Here is a 24,920-nt window from a genome sequence, read left to right as displayed (position 1 = left end):
ACAGACATGCTCAGTCACCGTTTCCCCCAGAACGCCAAAACCCCAAAGAGAACCGCCTCAGAGCGAGGATTGACAGGCTGTTCACATGCACCGATGACTGAGAGTTAGAGGAATTGAGAAAAGAAAAAGCTTGCCTTCTGCTTTGTTTCAAATTCTTTCTCCCTCACGTCAATGTGTTTTGACTTCTAATCTTCTTGGCTGTTGAAGGAAACAAAGGGGGAAAAAGTGGAGGAAAGATGTCGTGTTGAGTTGTTTCATGTCATATTTGGGGGGGGGGGGCTGCTATTTTGATATGAGAGGTTCCTTGTTTACTAATTCCATTACAGACAGATTTGTGGGACATAATTGTTGCTTTTTTACTTGGCTGCTAGATATTGTTCTCGTGAAGGTATAAATACTATCAGAGACTTGTAGACAAAAAGCACAGGGTCTTTACCAGACTACCTTTGATTCTTATTATTCCAATTAACTTCTTTATTGTTATTATTAAGGCAATTGTGGTGTAAATAATAGGATATAAAATACAATCAGTTACTGTCATTTCCTTGGCATGCCATAATTAGGTGTTTTTGTTTTCAGAAAGGTCATTGGGTATAACGCAAACTGGGCTGCTGTTTCTGATTAATGAAATCAATAGCTAAGCCAACACCAGTAGAGAGTAGACATACTGTACAGTACATTTGGAAACTATTCAGACCGTTGACTTTTTCCACATTTTGTTATGTTACAGCCTTATGCTAAAATTGATTATATACAGCATTTTCCTCATCAATCTACACACAATACCCCATAATGGCAAAGCAAAAACAGGTTTTTATAAATGTTAGCAAATTTATTACAAGTAGAAAACGGATACCTTATTTTCCTAAGTATTCAGACCCTTAGCTATGAGACTTGAAATTGAGCTCAGGTGCATCCTGTTTCCATTGATCATCCTTGAGATGTTTCTACGAGTTGATTGGAGTCCACCTGTGGCAAATTCAATTGATTGGCCATGATTTGGAAAGGCATACACCTGTCTATAAGTCCCACAGTTGACGGTGCATGTCAGAGCAAAAACCAAGCCATGAGTTCGAAGGAATTGTCCGTAGAGCTCCGAGACAGGATTGCGTCGAGGCAGAGATCTGGGGAAGGGTACCAAACTATTTCTGCAGCATTGAGGTCTCCAAGAACACAGTGGCCTCCATCATTCTTAAATGGAAGAAGTTTAGAACCATCGAGACTCTTCCTAGAGCTGGCCGCCCGGCCAAACTGAGCAATCGGGGGAGAAGGGCCTTGGTCAGGAAGGTGACCAAGAACCCGATGGTCACTCTGACAGAGCTCCAGAGTTCCTCTGTGGAGATGGGAGAACCTTCCAGAAGGACAACTATCGCTGCAGCACTCCACTAATCAGGCCTTTATGGTAGAGTGGCCAAACGGAAGCTAATCCTCAGTAAAAGGCACATGACAGCCCACTTGGAGTTTGCCAAAAGGCACCTGAAGGACTCTGATCATGATAAACAAGATTCTCTGGTCTGATGAAACTAAGATTGAACTCTTTGGCCTGAACGCCAAGTGTCACATCTGGAGGAAACCTGGCACCATCCCTACGGTGAAGCATGGTGGTGGCAGCATCATGCTGTAGGGATGTTTTTCAGCGGCAGGGACTGGGAGACTAGTCAGGATCGAGGGAAAGATGAACGGCGCAAAGTACAGAGAGATCCTTGATGAAACCTGATCCAGAGCGCTCAAGACCTCAGACTGGGGCGAAGGTTCACCTTCCAACAGGACCTCGACCCTAAGCACACAGCCAAGACAATGCAGGAGTGGCTTCGGGACAAGTCCCTGAATGTCCTTGAGTGGCCCAGCCAGAGCCCGGACTTGAACAAGATCGAACATCTCTGGCGACACCTGAAATAGCTGTGCAGCGACACTGCCCATCCAACCTGACAGACCTTGAGGAAATACAGGTGTGCCAAGCTTGTAGTGTCATACCCAAGAAGACTCGAGGCTGTAATCGCTGCCAAAGGTACTTCAAGGTACTGAGTAAAGGGTCTGAATACTTATGTAAATGTAATATTTCCGTTTTTATTGTTTATACATTTGAAAACAATTCAAACCCAGTTTTTCTTTGTCATTAGGGGGTATTGTGTGTAGATTGATGAGGAAAAAAACAATTCATTCAATTTTAGAATAAGGCTGTAACGTGACAATGTGTGAAAAGTCAAGAGATCTGAATACTTTCTGAATGCACTGTATGTAGCTGGAGAACAATTCTAGCAATTGACCCTTCGCTAAGCCCTGCCACCCTTGATTACTGTTGCAACCTCGGACAACATTTTCCCGGGAAGCCCAATTCCCCGTTCAACCACTTGCAAAATCCCTCACAGTGATCTTAAACTGTGTTTCTAATACACAATGAAAATAAACTAATCAGGAAAGTCTTGGGAATGTTGTGGTGGACTGTCATTACAATTGGTTCATCAAATTGTTTGTACTGAATTCAGAGACACTGAATGTCTCTGGATTCACTGTCAGTATGGATTCAAAGTTATAATAAGCACTTTTAGAGCTACCTAGTGCTCTCAAATCATATCCTGATGTCGTCGGTAGATGGGAGTTGTATTCATAAAATTGCTAACTTAGCTAGCTAACATTTTGAGAGAAGTTCTATGACGTAGCTATTTTTTATTTTATTGTTTTACCTTTATTTAACCAGGAAAAGCCCATTGAGACCCAGTCTCTCTTTCAAGGGGAGACCTGGCCAAGAAGGCACCAACAATCAATACATTACAGAATTAAAACATACAACATTATCCAGCCTAAAAAAAGCATTTACACTCCTCCGTAACAGTCTCCATCAATATTTTAAATGAATTCAGTGGCGCTAACATATCTAGATGAAGCATTATTATTATACCTTTATTTCAACAAGGAACACAGACTGAGACCATGGTCTCTTTTACAGCTGGGCCCTGTGTATACATGTTGACACATACAGTTTAGGTACAATGATTAAAAAACTAAACAAGACAAACAAAATGATCAAAGATAACACAAAAAAATACAGAAACCGATTTCATTTACATATAGGTTATTCTACTAACAGCACAATAACTTGCATTACCCAAAACAGTTAGAAGCAATACAAAAATAAAAATGCTCCAATAAATATTTAAAATGAGCAAGGGGGACAAGAGTCTCAAGTTTAAGTTTAGTCTGCAGGCTATTCCATAGGCAAGGAGCGTAACAGGAAAAGGCAGCCATACCCAACTCTGTGGAAATCGCATGGGCCTCAAGTGTAATCCATGCTTGAGACCTGGTTTTGATGAGTATTGATGAGTGATGATAAATAAGGTAGTTTATTCAGAAGTGCTTTATAGACAAACACAAGAGCATGTTGTTCTCGTCTCACGGACAGCGAAGTCCAACCCACATTTTTATATAAAACACAGTGAGTTATGTAGCTAGCACCCGTAATAAACCTAAGTGCGCAATGATAAGTAGCATCCAGCGATTTTAAGTGTTGATGCTGTAGCATGCAGGTAAATAATATCCCCATAGTCTATAACAGACATAAAAGTAGCTTGCACAATTTGTAGAGGACAAGCATGTCCTGTTTCTATAGAGGAAGCCTAGCTTGATTTTTAGCCGTTTACAAAGTTCGTCAATATGCATTTTAAAAGACAGTTTATCATCCAACCATATCCCTGATATCCCTGATCATCCAACCAGAGACCTGATTCATTCGAGAACCAACTAAGCTCATAAGTGCAAGTGTATTTGGGCCAATTATAGAACCTTGTGGGTCCCCTTTAACCAACTCCAATGGCTCTGACTGGATGCCTGACTTCTATCCTTTAGATAGTCATGAAACCAACGATAGGCATCCAATCCCAGTCCTATTGACGACAGCTTACCCAAAAGTATTGCATGGTTTACAGTGTCAAAAGCTTTAGATAAATCTGTGAACAAGGCGGCACAGTACTTTCTATTATCTAGGGCATTAGTAATATCATTTACAACACGTACAGTGGCCGTAATAGTACTGTGTTTAGGTCTAAAGCCAGATTGATTACTAGAAAGTGTATTGTTAACAGTTAAAAAAGATTGTAGTTGCCTATTCACCAGTGACTCTAGAATTTTAGCCAAACAGGAGAGCTTAGAGATGGGCCGATAATTATCCAATTCATCACCTCCCTTGAGGAGTGGTAAAACAAAAGCTGTTTTCCAAGATTTAGGAATCTTTCCCACGACAAATGTTTGATTCAAAATATGCGTCACTACACCAGCAATAATAGGTGCCGCACACTTGAGTAAATATGGATCCAGATTGTCAGCGCCTATTGATTTCTTAGAATCTATAGCAGATAGTGCAGATAAGACCTCATCTTCTGTGACTTTTTGAAAATTAAAAACCGGCTTACTGTTTTCCACATCAGCTGAAGGCCGAGGGACTGAAACAATAGACCGGTCAGGATCATGTTGGCCATTTTTTCTTTCAAAAAGAAAACCAGCAGAAATAAAATGCTTATTAAATACATCACACATTAAAGTTCGGTCACTGATGACCTCAGATTCCGATGTAATTTGCTTCGGTGGGAAGCATGGATTGTAAGATTATTCCATGCGTCTGGTGCACAAGAAGAGAATGCAGTCTTGCCTAATACTGTGAATGTCCTGGGGGACTTTAAGTGGCAACCACCTAGCAGACCGGGTATGGTAACTGCTGGTGGTGGAGACCAGACTACAGCTTGCTAGCGATAGCAACATTTGGTGGTCAATGAGCTAACCTAGCAAACAATGTAACAAAAGTATAGGCTCTGAATTTCAGAAATCACAGTAGCAAGTATTCCTGGTACGCTGTTCAATTTAGCAATTCAAATAATTTATTGCCATAGCCATCACTGGGTTTCATGCGATTTAAACTTGAGCTTGTCTGAGGTGTCAGACTCGACAACAGTTGCTATCAGCTGTGATTGGTTGCTCTAATTCTGGGGCAGGGCTTAGCGAAGGGTCAATTGTCCTTAGTTAAACAGCTTACATTTTTGGAACTTAGCAGAAAATGTATGACACATACAGTTGAAGTCGGAAGTTTACATACACCTTAGCCAAATACATTTAAACTCAGTTTTTCACAATTCCTGACATTTAATCCAAGTAAAAATTCCCTGTTTTAGGTCAGTTAGGATCACCACTTTATTTTAATTATGTGAAATGTCAGAATAATAGTAGAGAGAATGATATATATTTCAGATGTTATTTCTTTCATCACATTCCCAGTGGGTCAGAAGTTTACATACACACAATTAGTATTTGGTAGCATTGCCTTTAAATTATTTAACTTGGGTCAAACGTTTCAGGTAGCCTTCCACAAGGTTCCCACAATAAGTTAGGTGAATTTTGGCACATTCTTCCTGACAGAGCTGGTGTAACAGTCAGGTTTGTAGGCCTCCTTGCTCGCACACGCTTTTTCAGTTCTGCCCACAAATTTTCTATGGGATTGAGGTCAGGGCGTTGTGATGGCCACTCCAATACCTTGACATTGTTGTCCGTAAGCCATTTTGCCACAACTTTGGAAGTATGCTTGGGGTCATTGTCCATTTGGAAGACCCATTTGCGACCAAGCTTTAACATCTTGACTGATGTCTTGAGATGTTGCTTCAATATATCCACATAATTTTCCTCCCTCATGATGCCATCTATTTTGTGACGTGCACCAGTCCCTCCTGCAGCAAAGCACCCCCACAACATGATGCTGCCACCCCCGTGCTTCACGGTTGGGATGGTGTTCTTCAGCTTGCAAGCCGCCCCCCCCCCTTTTCCTCCAAACATAACGATGGTCATTATGGCCAAACGGTTCTATTTTTGTTTCATCAGACCAGAGGACATTTCTCCAAAAAGTAGTATCTTTGTCCCTATGTGCAGTTGCAAATCGTAGTCTGGCTTTTTTATGGTGGTTTTGGAGCAGTGGCTTCTTCCTTGCTGAGCGGCCTTTCAGGTTATGTCGATATAGGACTCGTTTTACTGTGGATATAGATACTTTTGTACATGTTTCCTCCAGCATCTTTCCAGCACCTTTGCTGTTGTTCTGGGATTGATTTGCACTTTTCGCACCAAAGTATGTTCATCTCTAGGAGACAGAACGCGTCTCCTTCCTGAGCGGTATGACGGCTGCGTGGTCCCATGGTGTTTATACTTGCGTACTATTGTTTGTACAGATGAACGTGGTACCTTCAGGCGTTTGGAAATTGCTCCCAATGATGAACCAAACTTGTGGAGGTCTACAATTATTTTTTCTGAGGTCTTGGCTGATTTCTTTTGATTTTCCCATGATGTCAAGCAAAGAGGCACTGAGTTTGAAGGTAGGCCTTGAAATACATCCACAGGTACACCTCCAGTTGACGCAAATGATGTCAATTAGCCTATCAGAAGTAGAGGTCGACCGATTAATCGGAATGGCCGATTAATTAGGGCCGATTTCAAGTTTTCATAACAATCTGTATTTTTGGACACCGATTTGCCGAATGAATTTTTATTTATATATATTACATATATTTATTATTTTTTTTTTTTTTAACTAGGCAAGTCAGTTAGGAACACATTCTTATTTTCAATGACGGCCTAGGAACGGTGGGTTAACTGCCTTGTTCAGGGGCAGAACGACATATTTTTACCTTGTCAGCTCGGGGATTTGTTTTTGCAACCTTCTGGTTACTAGTCCAACGCTCTAACCACCTGCCTTACATTGCACTCCACGAGGAGCCTGCGTGGCACGCTGACTACCTGTTACGCGAGGGCAGCAAGAAGCCTAGGTAAGTTGCTAGCTAGCATTAAACTTATCTTATAAAAAACAATCAATCTTAACATAATCACTAGTTAACTACACATGGTTGATGACATTACTAGTTTATCTACCCAGTCCTGCGTTGCATATAATCGATGCGGTGCCTGTTAATTTCTCATTGAATCTCAGCCTACTTCGACAAACGGGTGATGATTTAACAAGCGCATTTGCAAAAAAGCACTGTCGTTGCACCAATGTACCTAACCATAAACATCAATGCCTTTATTTAAAACCTGCATATTTTGTTAATATTGCCTGCTAACATGAATTTCTTATAACTAGGGAAATTGTGTCACTTCTCTTGCGTTCCGTGCAAGCAGTCAGGGTATATGCAGCAGTTTGCGCCACCTGGCTCATTGCGAACTGTGTGAAGTCCATTTATTCCTAACAAAGGCCGTAATTAATTTGCCAGAATTGTACATAATTATGACATAACATTGAAGGTTGTACAATGTAACAGCAATATTTAGACTTAGGGATGCCACCCGTTAGATAAAATACGGCACGGTTCCGTATTTCACTGAAAGAATAAATGTTTTGTTTTCGAAATGGTAGTTTACGGATTCGACCATTTTAATTACCAAAGGCTCGTATTTCTGTGTGTCATTATGTTATAATTAAGTCTATGATTTGATAGAGCAGTCTGACTGAGCGATGGCAGGCACCAGCAGGCTCGTAAGCATTCATTCAAACAGCACTTTCGTGCGTTTGCCAGCAGCTCTTCGCAATGCTTAAGCATTGTGCTGTTTATGACTTCAAGCCTATCAACTCCCGAGATTAGGCTGGTGTAACCGATGTGAAATGGCTAGCTAGTTAGCGGGGTACGCGCTAATAGCGTTTCAAACGTCACTCGCTCTGAGACTTGGAGTAGTTGTTCCCCTTGCTCTGCATGGGTAACGCTGCTTCGAAGGTGGCTGTTGTCGATGTGTTCCTGGTTCGAGCCCAGGTAGGAGCGAGGAGAGGGACAGAAGCTATACTGTTACACTGGCAATACTAAAGTGCCTATAAGAACATCCAATAGTCAAAGGTATATGACATAGAAATCGTATAAAGAGAAGTAGTCCTATAATTCCTATAATAACTACAACCTAAAACTTCTTACCTGGGAATATTGAAGACTCATGTTCAAAGGAACCACCAGCTTTCATATGTTCTCATGTTCTGAGCAAGGAACTTGAATGTTAGCTTTTTTACATGGCACATATTGCACTTTTACTTTCTTCTCCAACACTTTGTTTTTGCATTATTTAAACCAAATTGTACAGGTTTCATTATTTATTTGAGGCTAAATTGATTTTATTGATGTATTATATTAAGTTAAAATAAGTGTTCATTCAGTATTGTTGTAATTGGCATTAATGGGGGGGGGGGGTGTCCTCCAATAATCGGTATCGGCGTCGAAAAACCATAATCGGTTAACCTCTAATCAGAAGCCATGACATTTTTCTGGAATTTTCCAAGCTGTTTAAAGGCACAGTCAACTTAGTGTATGTGGACTTCTGACTCACTGGAATTGTGATACAGTGAATTATAAGTCAAATACCGTAATTTCCGGACTATTAAGCGCACCTGAATATAAGCCGCACCCACTGAATTAAAAAAATATATATATTATTTTGAACATAAATAAGCCGCACATGTCTATAAGCCGCAGGTGCCTACCGGTACATTGAAACAAATTAACTTTACACAGGCTTTAACGAAACACGGCTTGTAAAAAAATAAATAATAGTTTGCAGTAAGCTTTAGTTGTCTTTTTGGACTGAGTCAATTCCTCACGCTGCTGTTTCCAACGTCTTATCATCGACTCATTAAGACCAAGCTCCCGTGCAGCAGCTCTATTTCCTTTTCCAACAGCCAGATCAATCGCCTTCAACTTGAAAGCTGCATCATATGCATTTCTCCGTGTCTTTGCCATGATGAGGGTGACAAAATGACTACCGTAATCAGAATGATGAAGTTTGAGAGCGCTCGATTTAATCTAAACAGTAAACAAAAAAGTTGTTTGACCTTAACCCGTTCGGCAATTTCATTGGTCTAATGAAAGCTTCATGCCGCCAAAAAACTGAGCGCGTCACAGAATGTGTTTTTTTGGATTAAAAAAAATTTAAAGCGGGAAAAATCCATATATTAGCCGCGTCATTGTTTAAGCCGCGAGGTTCAAAGCCTGGGAAAAAAGTTGCGGTTTATAGTCCGGAATTTACGGTAATCTGTAAACAATTGTTGGAAAAATTACTTGTCATGCACAAAGTAGATGTCCTAACCGACTTGCCAAAACTATAGTTTGTTAACAAGAAATTTGTGGAGTGGATGAAAAACTAGTTTTAATGATTCCAACCTAAGTGTATTTGGCTCTCCAGATATGGTACGTTTGGTACGTTTTGTTCAATCTCAACATGAGTATCAAAAGTGTACTGGTCTTATTCTGATTGCAAACGTCGTATTTCTGCAACCTGTCAGACGGGGTGTTTTCCGTCCTTGTGCAGTTGTATAAAATCAATAATTTATGGTTTACTCATTCAATATACTTTCACCATCTGCTATAATTGTGTTCACAGAGCAACTTGGAACTCAGTTCAGTCAATCGGGATGTTTTTACTCACCAATCTCCCCCACCTCCTCTCATCTTCTCTGAACTACTCCCCCGTAGCCTGTGCCTCTCTCTCTGTTAGGGCCTCTGGTCTACCAGAGTTCATCAAATGCCAACCGCTGTTTGTGCTTTGAATATATACACTGGCCGTGGAGAAACACAATTTATTAGTCATCCGCAGTCTGCTTTCAAACAAACCTTGCTTGCCATTAAGGGAAACAGATTACACCAAGCCAACTGGAAATCATTTTTAAAATTTTAACAGCAGAAGTCGTTTTTACATTCACTACATCCCCACGCACAGCCTTTTATCAGCAACAAGTCAATTTGTTGGAGACACCTCTCTGGTGGGAAAATATGCATATTGTTTTTATGCGGTTTTTAGAATATTTGCATGTCGCCAATTGGATGGAGTCCTAGCCGTTTTTTTTTGCAACAGCCCTGTAAGTCACTTGGATGTGCTACCCTTTGAATCTTAGAAACTCTTTGTGGGGAGGGTACAAAAGTCTTCAGGAACCCAACTGCATGCATTATCAAAGTAGAGCACCATTAAGCAATCAAAAATGTAATTTTATCAATGTCTAGTTGGTTTTGTGCAATGTTTCGCTTTAACAAAAGAGAGCATTTACATCTACCTGGAAGACAGAACGTTTGCACTCAAACACAAGTGTAAAGGCTGTTTGTTTTGGCATGAATAGACAGCCCTATTAAATTCCTCGTTCTGGTGACTTCTTACAGCTCTTGCACTTGCTGTGCGCCATCTCCCACGCTGCAGGCTACCTGTTTTGACACACTGCGTCACTCACAGATTTACTCCTAATGGTTTACTGGGCGTTCTCATTCGTTGACAAGGTTTGTTTTAGACGTTACCGATTTCCAGAGAGGATCTGCTGTTGCTTGTTGACAGGATTTAGAGATTGGTAAAGACAACTTCCCCAACCACCCATTAAACTGACAGAGACAGAAGGTGAACATTGATGACAATCATGTGGGCAGAGTAGTAATGGTCTATAGGGAATTAGATCAGTATTCATCTGAAGCAGTCTGTTTGACATCAACACGTTATGGCCGGGCATTGGATTTGTCTTTGAGTTTAAAACGTAAGGAAAGCTTTTTATCTCCTCGCCTCCCTGATTGTGTTGGCGTCTGTCTATTTGTTAGTGTTTTTGCTTGTGTCATTCTGCGTGTTGTCCGAGTGTGTGTGTGTCTGTGTTTTTGTCTGGCCTCGTTACCAGAAAATGTAATCACTGTGACTCACCTCTCTGGATTTTCTCCATCCCAAACTGTAAAATATGTCCTGTTACACTCTTACCCATTTCCCTCTTCATTTCCTATGCAAGGAGGCCAATCACATCCCAGCTGCCAAACTCCATCCACTGTTAATAATTAATTTTATCCTGGGTGGTCGGGATCCACATTTCATTACAGGAGGCTGGGCCCTGTCCAAGTCCCACAGATAACGCCACCCAACCCAGCCATAACGACAGGACTCAGTCCTAGTCTGGGATTCGCTGTTAGGTTGAGGTTTATGAGCCATGGTATTGGATCATTGTTGTTAGACATCACTGTGAGTCAAGCCCAATTTTAGGCACAGACAAATATCTCCTCTCAGATGGCAAGCAGAATGTGAGTCGTTGCTCTGCGTGACGGCCCGCTGATAAAATGAGACAGAATGAGACAACAACAATGGGATAGCATCCAGCAGTGGCTCATTTGGCGTGACTGTGAGAGTTGTTTACTGTTTATACCTTGTCTTCCTGGAGGCCCTCAGACAGTGTTCATTGAGTACCTAACAACCCGTACAACACAGACTGAGACAAAACACAGAACTCAACAAGATGGCAGGGCTGGACACTGTCAATCAATGGTCTTGTTAGACCTGTTGCACTCACATCTCAATCAGTACATTTCAATTTGCTCTTGACTTGCTCTACCAACTCTGCAGTTTAAATCTGTCATTTTTGGGGTTTAGTAATGAGGCTTTGCCTGGGTATGACTCTCTAGTTGATGCTGGATGTCTCTCCTCTCTTCCAGACTATAGTGGATTACTTTGAGGAGAAGAGCTGTCCTGTGACGGAGCGTCTCAAACTCTTCTACTGCTGCCAGGCTCCTCCCAGATGGGCCGTCCAGGTAACACCCCATCATTACCCCGTCTCTGCTGATTGGGTTTCTGATTTATGAATTGGTTTTCGCTCCACTGTGATTGTGAACTTCATTTTAAGGGCCGACTCACTGTAACTGAAGTACCACACAGACCAATGTCTTCCATCAAAGCTTTGACTTATGACTTGACCCATTGGAAGTCATGGTCATGATTAAACAATTATTTACATCAGGGTTATATGAGTGAACACTAATTCAGGAGAAAAGGATGGGACCCATCCACTTGGCCGACTCTCTTTGAACTCCCACACCTTTGACGGTAGTCCGAGACTTGAAGAAGGGTGCTGCCCTTGCTTTGTGACTGTCCTCTCGACCTCCTGCCCGAGGTCCACTACCGCGTTGTCCCCAGAGGAGTCTCATCTATCACCACATGTCTGGTTATATGTGATTTAGTGCGTCAGAGCCTTGATCTAATCTGGACACTTGGCATTCAGACAATATATCTGTCAGGCTGAAGCTCCCTGTTAGCGCCGGCTGCTTTCAAGCCAAAGGCCACCTGATGGCCGCCTCCACTGCAGGATGGCCACTAAAACAGAACGTCTTTGTCCTCCAACTACCAGACAGTTAGTGCCCCTCAGGGTAGAAGCTGCATCAACCTGGTAGTCTTTATATGGTGTTACATGTAAGGCTTGTCTGCTTTCCTCGGTCTGTGTATATATTCCGGGAGATGAAGAGTGAGGGATTAGCCTTTTTGTTATTCTGTATTTGTAGCAAGCAGAAAGATGGTTTGTTGACCATGGATGTGTTTATTTCTGTAGCACCTGTCTTGGCCCAGTCAGTTTCTCCTTCCTTGTATCAGCTAAGGTGTTTTGAGCGGTGTAATTTGCTCACATTTTGCCTTCACATTTCTGTGGAGGGAGTAGTACACAGCGTTGTACGAGATCTTCAGTTTCTTGGCAATTTCTCTCATGGAATAGCCTTGATTTCTCAGAACAAGAATAGACTGACAACATGAACAATGTCTACACTGTATTTCTGATCAATTCGATGTTATTTTAATGGACAAAAAACAAGGCCATTTTTAAGTGACCCCCAAACTTTTGAACGGTAGTGTATATTTAAAGGCACGGGCCTAGTCAACAGAGGGAGAAGAGTGGAGATGGTGAGATAGCTAGGGAGAAAGGGAGCGAGAGATTGTGGGGTTGTAAGAAAAGGAGGGAGGAAGAGATATAGAGAGGAGAGAGATATGGAGTGTAAAAGACAGGGAAAGAGAGAAATCAGTGGGGCAGGATACATCGCCCAGGCTTCATGTAATAATGGCAAACAGCAATAAAGCTGGAATTGAAGGCACCCTATTGCCGCCTGGGGAATTGAAAGTGCAAGCAAGGCAGAGAATCGTGTGGGCTGTGGTGGTGTTTTTCCTCAGCTAGAGGCGTGCCCGGCATGTAACGATGGCCGTGCCTGCGCACAGAGAAGCTGTGTGGGGAGAGGAGGGACAGGAAGATGGGTTGAGATATAGCACATATTTTAAGGTTTGCTTACAGAATGAATAAATCCCCATATAATTCAACAGTCTCTTGTCTGTCTCAGCCCTTCCTGCTTTCAGGGAGATTCTGAAACCACAATATCAGGAGTTTTCCTGGAAACTGGTGAAGAGGCACAAATGGCATGTTCACTGCTGTGGGTCCTATTCGTCTAAATGTCTGCCGTTTGCCATTGGTGTCACGTCCTGGTTCCCCATGTCTCCCCGGTCACGTGATTAGGGTGGTTGACGAGGGGGGTTGTGGGACGGGGGTAAATTCAGATTTATGGGGTCCATCATCCCAGTGGGACGTGGTATGTCACCCCTGAGACGGGATGGGGAGGCGATCACAGGAGAGGACGAGAGGTGATAAAACCCAGAAACCTAGGATTTAGTCTGTGACAAGACAGGCTGTGCTCCAGGTTCAGCTCCCACTAGTTAAGTGGACCGAGAGACAGGGTTTGGGTACAAGGTTAGGGCCTATGTTGCCTTGTGTGAAGATGACAAGATAATGGAAATAGATGTGAGGTCAAAATAGTGGAGATGGAGAGAGAAAAGGTGAAGACACTACCCTGGGTGAAGACACTACCCTGGGTGAAGACACTACCCTGGGTGAAGACACTACCCTGGGTGAAGACACTACCCTGCATATGGCACCACAGCTTGGAATGAATACAACTGGTGTGTGTCTGCGTGTGTAGTTAAGAACAGGCCTGTAGCAGTATTATTATTATTATTATTATTATTATTTTCACAATAATCAGGAGGATGGCTGCAGCTTAAATACTGCTAAACGGCAGTACATATTTGCACCCTTGAATACAGCAGCTAGGGAAAACCAACTCTTCCAAGCATCCTTTGACAAAAAAAAAGACATTTATTGTTATGAATGTGATAAGGACCATTACCGACAGAGACAGAGCTGGGATGGTTCGTGGAGTGTATGCATATGCAGTGTTTCCCCCAGGATTCTTTTCAGCGGTGGCAGGAGGGGGTCTTCCTGCAGGGGGCTGCGGATGGGGTCTTCCTGGGGCATACATCAACATCATATATATTTTTTTACTGTTTAAATAAGAAATGACTTACCCCATGTCCGAACCACTCTCACATTTACAGAAGCAGCTGGCCAGCCTGCTGACAGACCTGGGCTGCACCAGCTCAGCCCTGCTAATCTACGAGAAGCTGGAGCTGTGGGAGGATGCTGTCATCTGCCTGGAGAGGATGGGCCAGCATGGCAAGGTACAACACAGCCATTACAACCACCAGGAAAAATGTGACTGCCGTTCTCAGGGACAATGCAATACCCATTGCTTTACACAACAGACAAGGTTATTTTCGTACTAAACATGGGCACCACACAAACACACTCAGAGAGAAGCTCATCTTGCCCACACTGGAAGAACATTGAATATCGCCACTATCACACTATTGCCTAGCTATCTCGCTCTGCTCCCTACTCCCTCCACCTCTCCGTCTGTCTGTCTGTGGTGCGCACCTGTTTATGCACTCGTTTGTGTTCTCTGGCGTTCCAGCTGTCAGACACATCAGTCCCAGGGAGATCTGGCTCTGTTTCCCTGGTGTTATTATTAACCTGTCTGTCCCCCCCAGGGCCCCCTGGGAAACACACTTCCAGATAGACAGAAATATGGCGTGTTTGGGTTGGATCACGCTCTCACAGAGCCCCCCCGTCCCTCAGTCAATGTCCTCTTGGTGGCGCTGATTGAATGTTCACTTTGGTCTCTTAATGGTGGAACACCAGGAGTTGGAAGTACAGGTCACAAGGGCGGCCAACAGCAACCAATGGCATTGGTTTTAGAGTCTGATTCCCACAGTGCGGCAGAGAATAAAGAATCAAAGATTTGGACGTATGGCAGTTGTTTGTTTTTGTTGGTCCTCCTTTTTGATAGCAGATCGTTTTCCAATTTTTTTGGTGCGGAAAAGTCTCAATGTTTTCACAGGTGTGTTTTTTCTCGCCCGACCTACAAGTGATCTCAGTCAGAATTGACTGAGGTAATGAAGCAGAGAAAAAAGGAAGAGCCAGCGGTAAGGCAACCTGCTTTCTCGCTCTCTTGCACCTGTCAGACGATGTTCTGTCAAGTCCTAACAGAAGTGCCACACCAGGCCAAATGGAGAACCCTGTAACACCTTCCGCCATGTTGCTGTGGTTATGAAAGTCATTGATGAAACCCGTGCCAGATTTGCCGCAAACGCTCTGAGGATGTTCTCCCAAACTGTTACGCAATGGACATCTGGTTCATTCTTGGTCAGATTCTCACAGAAGTATTTTCTCTCCATCTCGATCACCCCTTGTCCTTTCAGTCATTGACCTTTTTAAGTGACATCTCCACATGATTCACAGGGTTCTCATAAATTCGCTGTAGCATCACCACATCCATCTCTCTGGATCAACAGAGTTTGGCTGCGACAGATTGAGCAGAAATGAGTATTCCACAAGCGCACAGACTATACTCCCTTCAGGTGGGCAGGGCTGACCCACTCACAGTCCCAACCCTGAATGCGAGGCCTGCAGGCTTTTGTGCTCTGTTATTGACTTACAGCTTGTTTTGTCTTCCAATCTGATTACAGAGGTGCATTCTGGTCAATAAAGTAAGTCCTTCATTCTAAAACTATGTGCTTTGGCCAAAGCCAGCGGTCCATGTAACATGATAAAAAAAAAATGCTAGGCAATCCATTTGTCTGGAGAAGACGGGTAGATTTCAGCCAGTAGTCTCTTTGTACTAAACGTGCTGTTCCTGCTCTCGGTGTCTGAATGTATGCTTAATGTGAATGAGCCATAACCAGCCGCAGCCTGTAAAAAAGAAACAAGCTAAAATGGACAAACAGGTAAGCGGAGAGGGGAAGGGAGCTTCTGCCGTTTGATAGCTTCTGCCAGTCTTGAGCACGTGATATACGTTTATCCACTCGAGTTTTGAAGCTAATTGTCGTATTACACAAGCTTCTGTGTAAACCTTTCAGCAAATAAACAAGACAAAATATTGAACAAAACTGTTATGGTATAACCCAGTCCAAAATATCCGCATTTGAAATAAATGTATTGTATTGACAAATGTTTAATGCACCTCTGCACAAATGGGGCAGTAAATCACATATGACTATCCCGGTACATGTAATTCAGCCGTAGAACCGATTCAGAGAGTATATATTTTCGCATTCACAACATCTGAATGGTATGTTTTATTATTTTTACGTTTTTTTTAAATACATTTATCGATATGACATTACATCATTACATAACACTAATAACAAAAACATAACACCCAACAAGACAGCACCTTTCAACCATATGTCTGTGGTTGGAATATTAAACGGCAAGTAAATATAAATGAATAATAATATAAGAAAGTAATAATACATTTTTTAGATAAAAATAAATAAATATGTAAGCATAAAAAAAATACCCATTACACATAAATTTGTTCTAACTTATACCCTAGCTTCTCACCAGCACGTCAGGTCCCTTATATGATTCAAAAAGTGTTCCCATGTCATACTACATTTCCCTTTCCTCCTGTAATTTCTCTCTCTCTCACGATGAGTTTGAGCCAACCTGTTAATTTCAGACTATCTGCACTCTTCCAGTTATGTAGTATGAGTCTAGCCGCAGTAAGAAAACCCACTGAGGCAAGACCAAACTCTTCTTTGCTAATACCTGGTGGTAAAATAAATATATCCCCTAATACACTGCGTGCACAATTATTAGGCAAGTGAGTATTCTGATCTTGTCATTGTTTCTATTCACATTTTCGAACTCCAAACCATATAAACTTGAACGCTTATTGGATTTAATAATTTTCAGGTGATATGTATTTGTGTAATGACGGAGGGTGTGGCGAAAGTGAATAACACCTTATCAAGGTGTGCATAATTATTAGGCAGCCTCATTACCTCAGGTAAAATGGACCAAAAAAGACATTTAACTGACACTGAAAAGCCAAAAATGTAAAATGCCTTTCAGACAGATGCGACACTCTTTAAATAGCTAAACTATTGAGGTGTGACCACCGGACATTCAAACGTTTTGTTGCGAATAGTCAACTCGGGTGCAAAAACCGCATGGGGAAGAAAAGGTGCAAATGAACTGCAAAAGACTTGAGAAGAATTAAACGTCAAACTACCAGGAACCCATTATCCTCCAGTGCCACTGTATTCCAGAACTGCAACCTACCTGGAGTGTTCAGAAGTACAAGTTGTCAAGTGCTCAGACACATGGTCAAGGTCAAGAAGGCTGAAACAAGACCACCACTGAATAAGATTCACAAGTTGAAGCGTCAAGATTGGGCAAAGAAATACCTGAAGACAGATTTTTCAAAAGGTTTTATGGACAGATGAAATGAAAGTGACTCTTGATGGACCAAATGGATGGGCCCGTGACTGGATCAGTAATGGACACAAGGCACCACTTTGAATCAGGTGCCAGCAAGGTGAAGGAGGGGTACTGGTATGGGCTGCTATCATTGAGGATGAGGTAGTTGGACCTTTTCGGGTTGAAGATGGACTGCAACTCAACTCCCAAACCTACTGCCAGTTTCTGGAAGATTCTTTCGTCAAACAGTGGTACAGGAAGAAGTCAGCATTCTAGAAGGCCATGATCTTTATGCAGGACAATGCTCCATCACATGCATCCAAGTACTCTACTGCTTGGCTAGCCAGCAAGGGCCTCAAAGATGACTGAATAATGATCTGGCCCCCTTCCTCACCTGACTTAAATCCTATTGAGAACTTGTGGGCCCTTCTCAAACGTGAGATTTACAGTGATGGAAGACAATACACCTTTTTGAACAGCATTTGGGAGACTGTGGTTGCTGCTTCAGCGAAAATTGATTGTGAACAGATCAAGAAACTGACAGACTCCGTGGATGGAAGGCTCATGGCAGTTATTGAAAATAAGGGTGGCTATATTGGTCATTGAATATTTTTGAAAGGCCAAAAATGTTATATAATTGTCATTTTGTGTTACTTATCTGTTACACTTACTCTAAAAATTGAGAATAAACAAGTGAGTTGAGAGAAATTATTTTTGTAATTTAGTTGCCTAATAATTGTGCACACTAATAGTTGCCTAATAATTGTGCACACTTATATATTTCCCTGAGAAAGACGAAACTCACTTTTCCTTTGTTAAACATTCTGGTTTGAGGTTCAATAACGTTTTGGATTGACTGAGAGCATTGTGTTTGTTCAACAATAAAATGAATCCCAAGGAATACAATTTGCCTAATAATTGTGCACGCAGTGTAAATAAGCACAGCTGTGGGGACTCTGGGATTGGCTGTCCCACCCATTCTTCAAGCTTTTTAAGAACCTTCTTCCAAAAAGGAAGCACCATGGGACATCCTCATATAGCATGCAGAAAGGTACCTACTTCACCCTTGCATTTCCAGCATAAGTTATTTAGCAATAAACCCATTTTATGTAATCTAACTGGGCTCCAGTAGTAATCTTATAATGTGTACATTTTTACCCATTGTATCCCTGGTACACCACCCTACATTGGTAATAATATTTTTCCATACATCCTACTATTAAGATCCCTCTGCCAAATCAATCTTAAATTCTCACAATGTCCATATTGTGCATATGAGATTATTTTATATAACACTGAAGCAGTGTGATATTCCTGGTATCATGAAATATTGTTCTAACAAGTTTTCATCACTCTGGAGGTTAATACTCATAAGAGACTCCATGCAGCTCCTTAGACCATGCCCAAACCGGATGTGCACGTGCGTCCGCGTGATTTTGTCCCCCTGCACCAAACGCAATCACGACACGTAGGTTGAAATATCAACCAATTATATTAATTTAGGGACAGGTCGAAAGCATTAAACATGCATGGCAATTTAGCTAGCTAGCTTGCAGTTGCTTTCTAATTGGCTTATTTAGCTGGCAAGCTTGCTGTTGCTAGCTAATTTGTCCTGGGATATAAATGTTGATTAGTTATTTTACCTGAAATACACAAGGTCCTCTACTCCGACAATTAATCCACACATAAAACGGTCAACCGAATCGTTTCTAGTCATCTCTCCTCCTTCCAGGCTTTTTCTTCTTTGGACTTTAGATGCCAATAAACCATATAACTTTCATAATAAGGTGTATTACCACAACCGACCGACCGATCTCAGTTCATCTTTCAATCACCCACGTGGGTATAACCAATGAGGAGATGGCACATGGGTATATGCTTCTAAAAGCCAATGATGAGATGGGAGAGGCAGGACTTGCATCACGTTTGGTGTCACAAATAGAAGCAACTTCTATTTTAGCGCCTGGCAACGCAGACACTCGTTGGTGCGTGTGAGTAGTGTGGGTGCAATGATTGAATAACATGTATGTGTACATTTATTTTGCAATGCTCGCGCACATGCCGCGTCTGGTTTGAGTGTTAGTTGTAAGTATTTCCAGAAATCGCCCTTATCTGGCAAATTACATTTCTCCTTCAGGTCCTGATAGGACACAAGCCCTCGTTTCTCATATAGATCCCTTAGTGCATGCAGGCTTTGTCTTAGCCATACCTCCCAGATACGTTGTTTTCCTATGTAAACTGATGGGTTGTGCCATATGTAAGAATTTTTTGTTTTTTTTACTTGGAAATTCCAAGCATCTTAGGAATCTTAACCCAAACCTCTCGAATGTTGAAGGATTGGGTTAACCTCTTCAGTTGGTTGTCTCTGAATAATTTTTTGTGATAATGCCTCAATATGCTTAAACGGGGCTGTGATAGACCTCTGAGTCCATCTCAAATGGGAATCGTAATTGCCCCAGTGTCTGGCCAATTTGGCTACTTCAAATGATATGTTGTATAGTTCTACATTGGGTATTGCTAGTCCTCCTTTATCCCTTGGAGCATATAACTTGTTGACATTTATTCAGTTTTTTTTCCCATCCCAAAGATAATCCTTAATCATTTGATTGTACTGCTTAAATAGTAAGGGGGAGATGGTCACAGGGAGCATCATGGACACAAAATTCAACTGTGGTGCCACAAACATTTTAACAGTATTTATGTTGCCCCATAAAGTAAGATTAAGCAACCTCCATTTATCAAGATTATTCTTAATTTTTTTTGTAGTAGTGGCTACATTAATTTGCATGATTCTGTAGCTCATTGCTCAGTTTTATACCCAGTTATTTAATACCTGACGGCACCGATTTTAACTGAAATGAAGTAATTGCAACAGGAGGACATAATTTGGATACAGGCATAGACTCTGACTTCTGCCAATTCATCTTATAACCAGATATCTGTGAGAACATCTCAATTGTGTTCAAAAACCAAAGGGATTGATGTGGCCGATTCCCTAATAAGTAACAATATGTCTTCAGCATATATAAACAGCTTATGCTCTCTGGCACCTCCCATCACTCCTTTGATTCCTGAATCAGCTCTGATTGCTGCTGCCAAGGGCTCCAAAAATGGAGTAAAAAGGAGAGGTGAGAGAGGACTGCCCTGCTGGGTTCTCCTCGACAAATTAAAAAAGGAAGAGAGCATACCATTTGTGAGGACTGCTGTTCTTGGATTGGAGTATAATACCTTAACCCACTTGATAAATCTAAGGCCCAAGCCGAACTTTAAGGGTATACGTCAAAAAGCCGCACTCCAACCTATCGAATGCCTTCTCTGCATCTAGGGAAAGGGCTGCCACCTGAGTATCCTCTTTTTGACTCAGCCACATGAGGTGACGCAAACGTCTAAGATTCTGTGGAGGTTCTACTTTTTACAAATCCCACCTTATAATATGAGGTCAAACCTTCTCCAGCCTCATATCTAGTACTTTGGAGAGCGGCTTACAATCAATTTCAATTAATCTGGGTCAGTGGGGGGGTCTATCCTTCTTGAGAATTAATGAAATGAGTGCCTTATTAGAAGTGTCATGTAGCTGCTCCAGTTCCAGAGCTTCTGCGTACACCCGTGTTAATATAGGAGCTAATACGTCAATATTCCTCTTATAATACTCAGCAGGGAAGCCGTCTAATCCTGGTGACTTTCCAGACTTCATTGAGGTGATGGCTGTTCTTATCTCAGATTATAGTATAGGAGTGTCCAAATCCTTTATTTGATCTGGGGACAACCCCGGAAGCTTGATTTTTGAAAAAAAAGGCATTCAATTTAGCTGGGTGTAAGTTACATTCAGACTTGTAAAGAATCAAATAAAAGTCACAAAACACATTATCTTTTGTACCAGTCAGTACCTCCCCACTTCCATTTTTAATAGCTGGTATTACAAAACTGGCATCTGTTTGTTTCAATTGTCTAGCCAATCATTTACCTGTTTTTTTCACCACTTTCAAACATATTCAGCCTTTTTGTTATAGATCTCATGTAATTGAAACTTCAGATTACAGACTTGTTTCAACAGTGACTTTTTCTATCTCTTTAATTTGAGAGACTAGTTTTTCAACTCTTTCTCGATCTTCCCTTTTCTTTCTACTGGTTTGTGCTAATATTTTGCCTTTAACATAAGCTTTAGAGGCCTCCCACACTACTCAATTTATCAGTGGAACCAATGTTTGTTTGGAAAAAAACACTTGAGGTCTTCATTGAGGGAAAGATGAAGTGTTTTGTCTTGGAATAAGGACGTATTCATCCTAAATCTAATGCTTTTCTCAGCCATATCAGCCTAAACTGCTATACATAATTCCACTGTTGCGTGGCCAGTCAAAGCAATAACCCCTATTTTACAATCTATCACTTCTTTAGTCATACTCTAGGAAGTAATCTATCCTGGAATGAGATTTATGATTTTGTGAATAAAACGGATATTTCTTCTCTCTAGGATTGACAAGTCTCCATATATCTACCAGACCCAGATCCCTCATTAATAGGTGTATCACTGCTTCTGTCCTTTGGTACAGTTTTAGAATACGTCGTTTAATCAAGAATACTGAAGCAGAAATTAAAGGAAAGGGGAAAACAAGTTCTATGAACCCATATAAAATCACATCAATTCAAATTTACATTTACATTTACGTCATTTAGCAGACGCTCTTATCCAGAGCGACTTACAAATTGGTGCATTCACCTTATGATATCCAGTGGAACAACCACTTTACAATAGTACATCTATCTTTTTTTTGGGGGGGGGGGGGTTAGAAGGATTACTATATCCTATCCCAGGTATTCCTTAAAGAGGTGGGGTTTCAGGTGTCTACGGAAGGTGGTGATTGACTCCGCTGTCCTGGCGTCGTGAGGGAGATTCAAGAATGGTGCTGACTCTACCCATTTCTTCCATGGCCTTCTGTAGGGATGATTGCAAGGCCGACAATGAGCTAGGTTCTATGTTCTGCCCTTTCAACGTCATGCTTGCTGAAGAAATGTTAGCAACAGAGCTAGTCCTGTTAGCCATTGCGCTAGCGATGGTGCTACGTGTCGCAGACATTGCTGAGAAACTTCAATTAAACAACAAATAAACTTTCCCCTCAAGCAATTATACTAAATTGAGTATTCTATCAAACTTAGAAGAAATTGGGAGGGTTTTATCTGGAGGCTCCTTTCAAACAACCACCTTGCTTCGCAGAATCACGTGATTCCCATTGTTCAGTTTTTCAAAAATATTCCAAGCCTGATTGGATTCCATTTGATGTGCAACTGTACTGTGGAAAATGACTCTCTCCTCACAAAAACGATTCATGGCTCCCACTGTAAGACAGGGCCCATTTACACAAGCAACAGATCTAGCCAAAGGGTGATTCCTCTCTACCCTTAAACAAGGGTTCAGAGAACTCCGTATTTGATTTTCCCAATGCAATAAGGGTGTCTCTCTACCTCTCCTCCCGCTCTCACTGTCTTTATGGAGGAGCACACTGGGGGTTCTAAAGGGTGGCCATGCTCCGAGGTTATTCACAATCACCCTCTTCCATTTCCCCAGAAGGTCTACTGAAGTACTACTTTAGATTCAAGTCATTCTCCAGTGAGAAGCACATAGTCTCTGTCTTATTGCCTGGCAAGAGCATGTCAAGGGCAATATCATAAGAGAGTTTTCTAATCAGTTAATTCTTTGCCAGCAGTCGGCTGTAGGTGTGCCCCGTTGATCTTGTGAGAATATAAACTCCCTAACATGCATTTTCATGGTAATAAATGTTTCCATTCTTTAAGGGGAAACAGTCTTTCCTGGGTGTGCAGCACCCTTCCAAATAACTGAATGGAAGGCAACTACAGGATTAAATGCAGTACATATAGCTGTAAAACTGACTTGTTTAAATAAAAGTGAAAGACTTGTTGAAGGCCAGAACTGGGAAGGGATCAGGATCCAGCAGCAGCGATTGGTGTGTGCGGTCTGGAAAAGGCCATGGCAGCCCAGTTCTTTGTTTTGATCAGCAGCACTATTGTGTGATGTGATGGCAATTTGTTACCCTGAAGAACGATTTTGATATTTGAAGGAAAATCCAATGGAAATGGTTTTATAATGGGCTGTAAATTGTTGGCTAGCTCCCTCCAGTTGAGGAAAAAGGGTTTAATTCTAATGTGGATGCACATGTCCTCTAAGATGAGTTTGTCCGTTATATTCCACTATAGTATGTGTGGTCAGGGTAAATACAAATATGTGAAATATGAGTGGAAGAGATTACCAACGTAATCGGATAACAGCCATAGTCATTATGATATTTATACTCTGTGGTTAAATGATTGGAAAAGAAAAGCTGAGAGAAAGCGACGACTTACTGGTTATATACAGTACCGGTCAAAAGTTTTGACACCTACCCATTCAAGGTAATTTTTTAGTTTATTTTCTTTCATTACAGTTACCAGCCCAAATAAATGCTTCACAGAATTCAAGTCACAGCCACATCTCAACATCAACTGTTCAGAGGAGACTGTGTGAATCAGGCCTTCATGGTTGAATTGTTGCAAAGAAATCACTACTAAAGGACACCAATAAGAAGAAGATTTGCTTGGGCCAAGAAACACAAGCAATGGACATTAGACCGGTGGAAATCTGTTCTTTGTTCTGATGAGTCCAAATGTGAGATTTTTGGTTACAAACACTGTCTCTTTGTGAGACGCTTAGTAGGTGAACGGATGATCTCCGCATATGTGGTTCCCACCATGAAGCATGGAGAAGGTGGTATGATGGTGTGGGGGGGCTTTGCTGGTGACACTGTGATTTATTTAGAATTGAAGGCACACTTAACCAGCATGGCTACCACAGCATTCTGCAGTGATACGCCATCCCATCTGGTTTGCGCTTAGTGGGACTATCATTTGATTTTCAACAGGACAATGACCCAACACACCTCCAGGCTGTGGAAGGGCTATTTGACCAAGGAGAGTGATGGAGTGCTGCATCAGATGACCTGGCCTCCACAATCCCCCGACCTCAACCCAATTGAGATGGTTTGGGATGAGTTGGACCGCAGAGTGAAGGAAAAGCAGCCAACAAGTGCTGAGCATATATGGGAACTCCTTCAAGACTGTTGGAAAAGCATTCCAGGTGAAGCTGGTTGAGAGAATGCCAAGAGTGTGCAAAGCTGTCAAGGCAAAGGGTGGGTACTTTGAAGAATCTCAAATATAATATATTTGCTTAACACTTTTTTGTTGTTGTTGGTTACTACATGATTTCATATGCATTATTTCATAGTTGTGATGTCTTCACTATTATTCTACAATGTAGAAAATAGTAAAATAAAGAAAAAGTATTGAATGAGTAGGTGTGTCCAAGCTTTTGACTGGTACTGTATGTCGGTCTCCTGTCATCGGTTGAGTTGCTGACCTCCCCTCACTGTTCTGTGGTACCATTCCCCTATTCTCAACCCAATCTGTTATTTGCGATATTGCAGAGGTCCATGCTTCTACTATCCAAGCTGATACGAAAAACACCTTTTTGTTCAAACAAATATTCCACTTTGCCAGCCGTATTGTT

The 24,920-nt window shown here is 41.7% G+C and overlaps 1 protein-coding gene across 1 annotated transcript in view; it reads left to right on the top strand.

Annotated features, from left to right (window-relative positions):
• ttc27 (tetratricopeptide repeat domain 27) overlaps positions 1-24,920 on the top strand; it is a 122,294-nt gene that overhangs the window by 80,997 nt on the left and 16,377 nt on the right. Inside the window, exons 11-12 of the mRNA XM_029752875.1 lie at positions 11,451-11,546; positions 14,158-14,280. Coding sequence (XP_029608735.1) covers positions 11,451-11,546; positions 14,158-14,280 — 219 coding nt within the window. The remainder of the gene's footprint in view (positions 1-11,450; positions 11,547-14,157; positions 14,281-24,920) is intronic.

Source organism: Salmo trutta, chromosome 5 (genome assembly GCF_901001165.1).
Source record: "Salmo trutta chromosome 5, fSalTru1.1, whole genome shotgun sequence".
NCBI classification, from domain to species: Eukaryota; Metazoa; Chordata; class Actinopteri; order Salmoniformes; family Salmonidae; genus Salmo; species Salmo trutta.
Note: the sequence above shows the minus strand (reverse complement) of the source record. Positions and strands in the feature narration are given on the sequence as shown.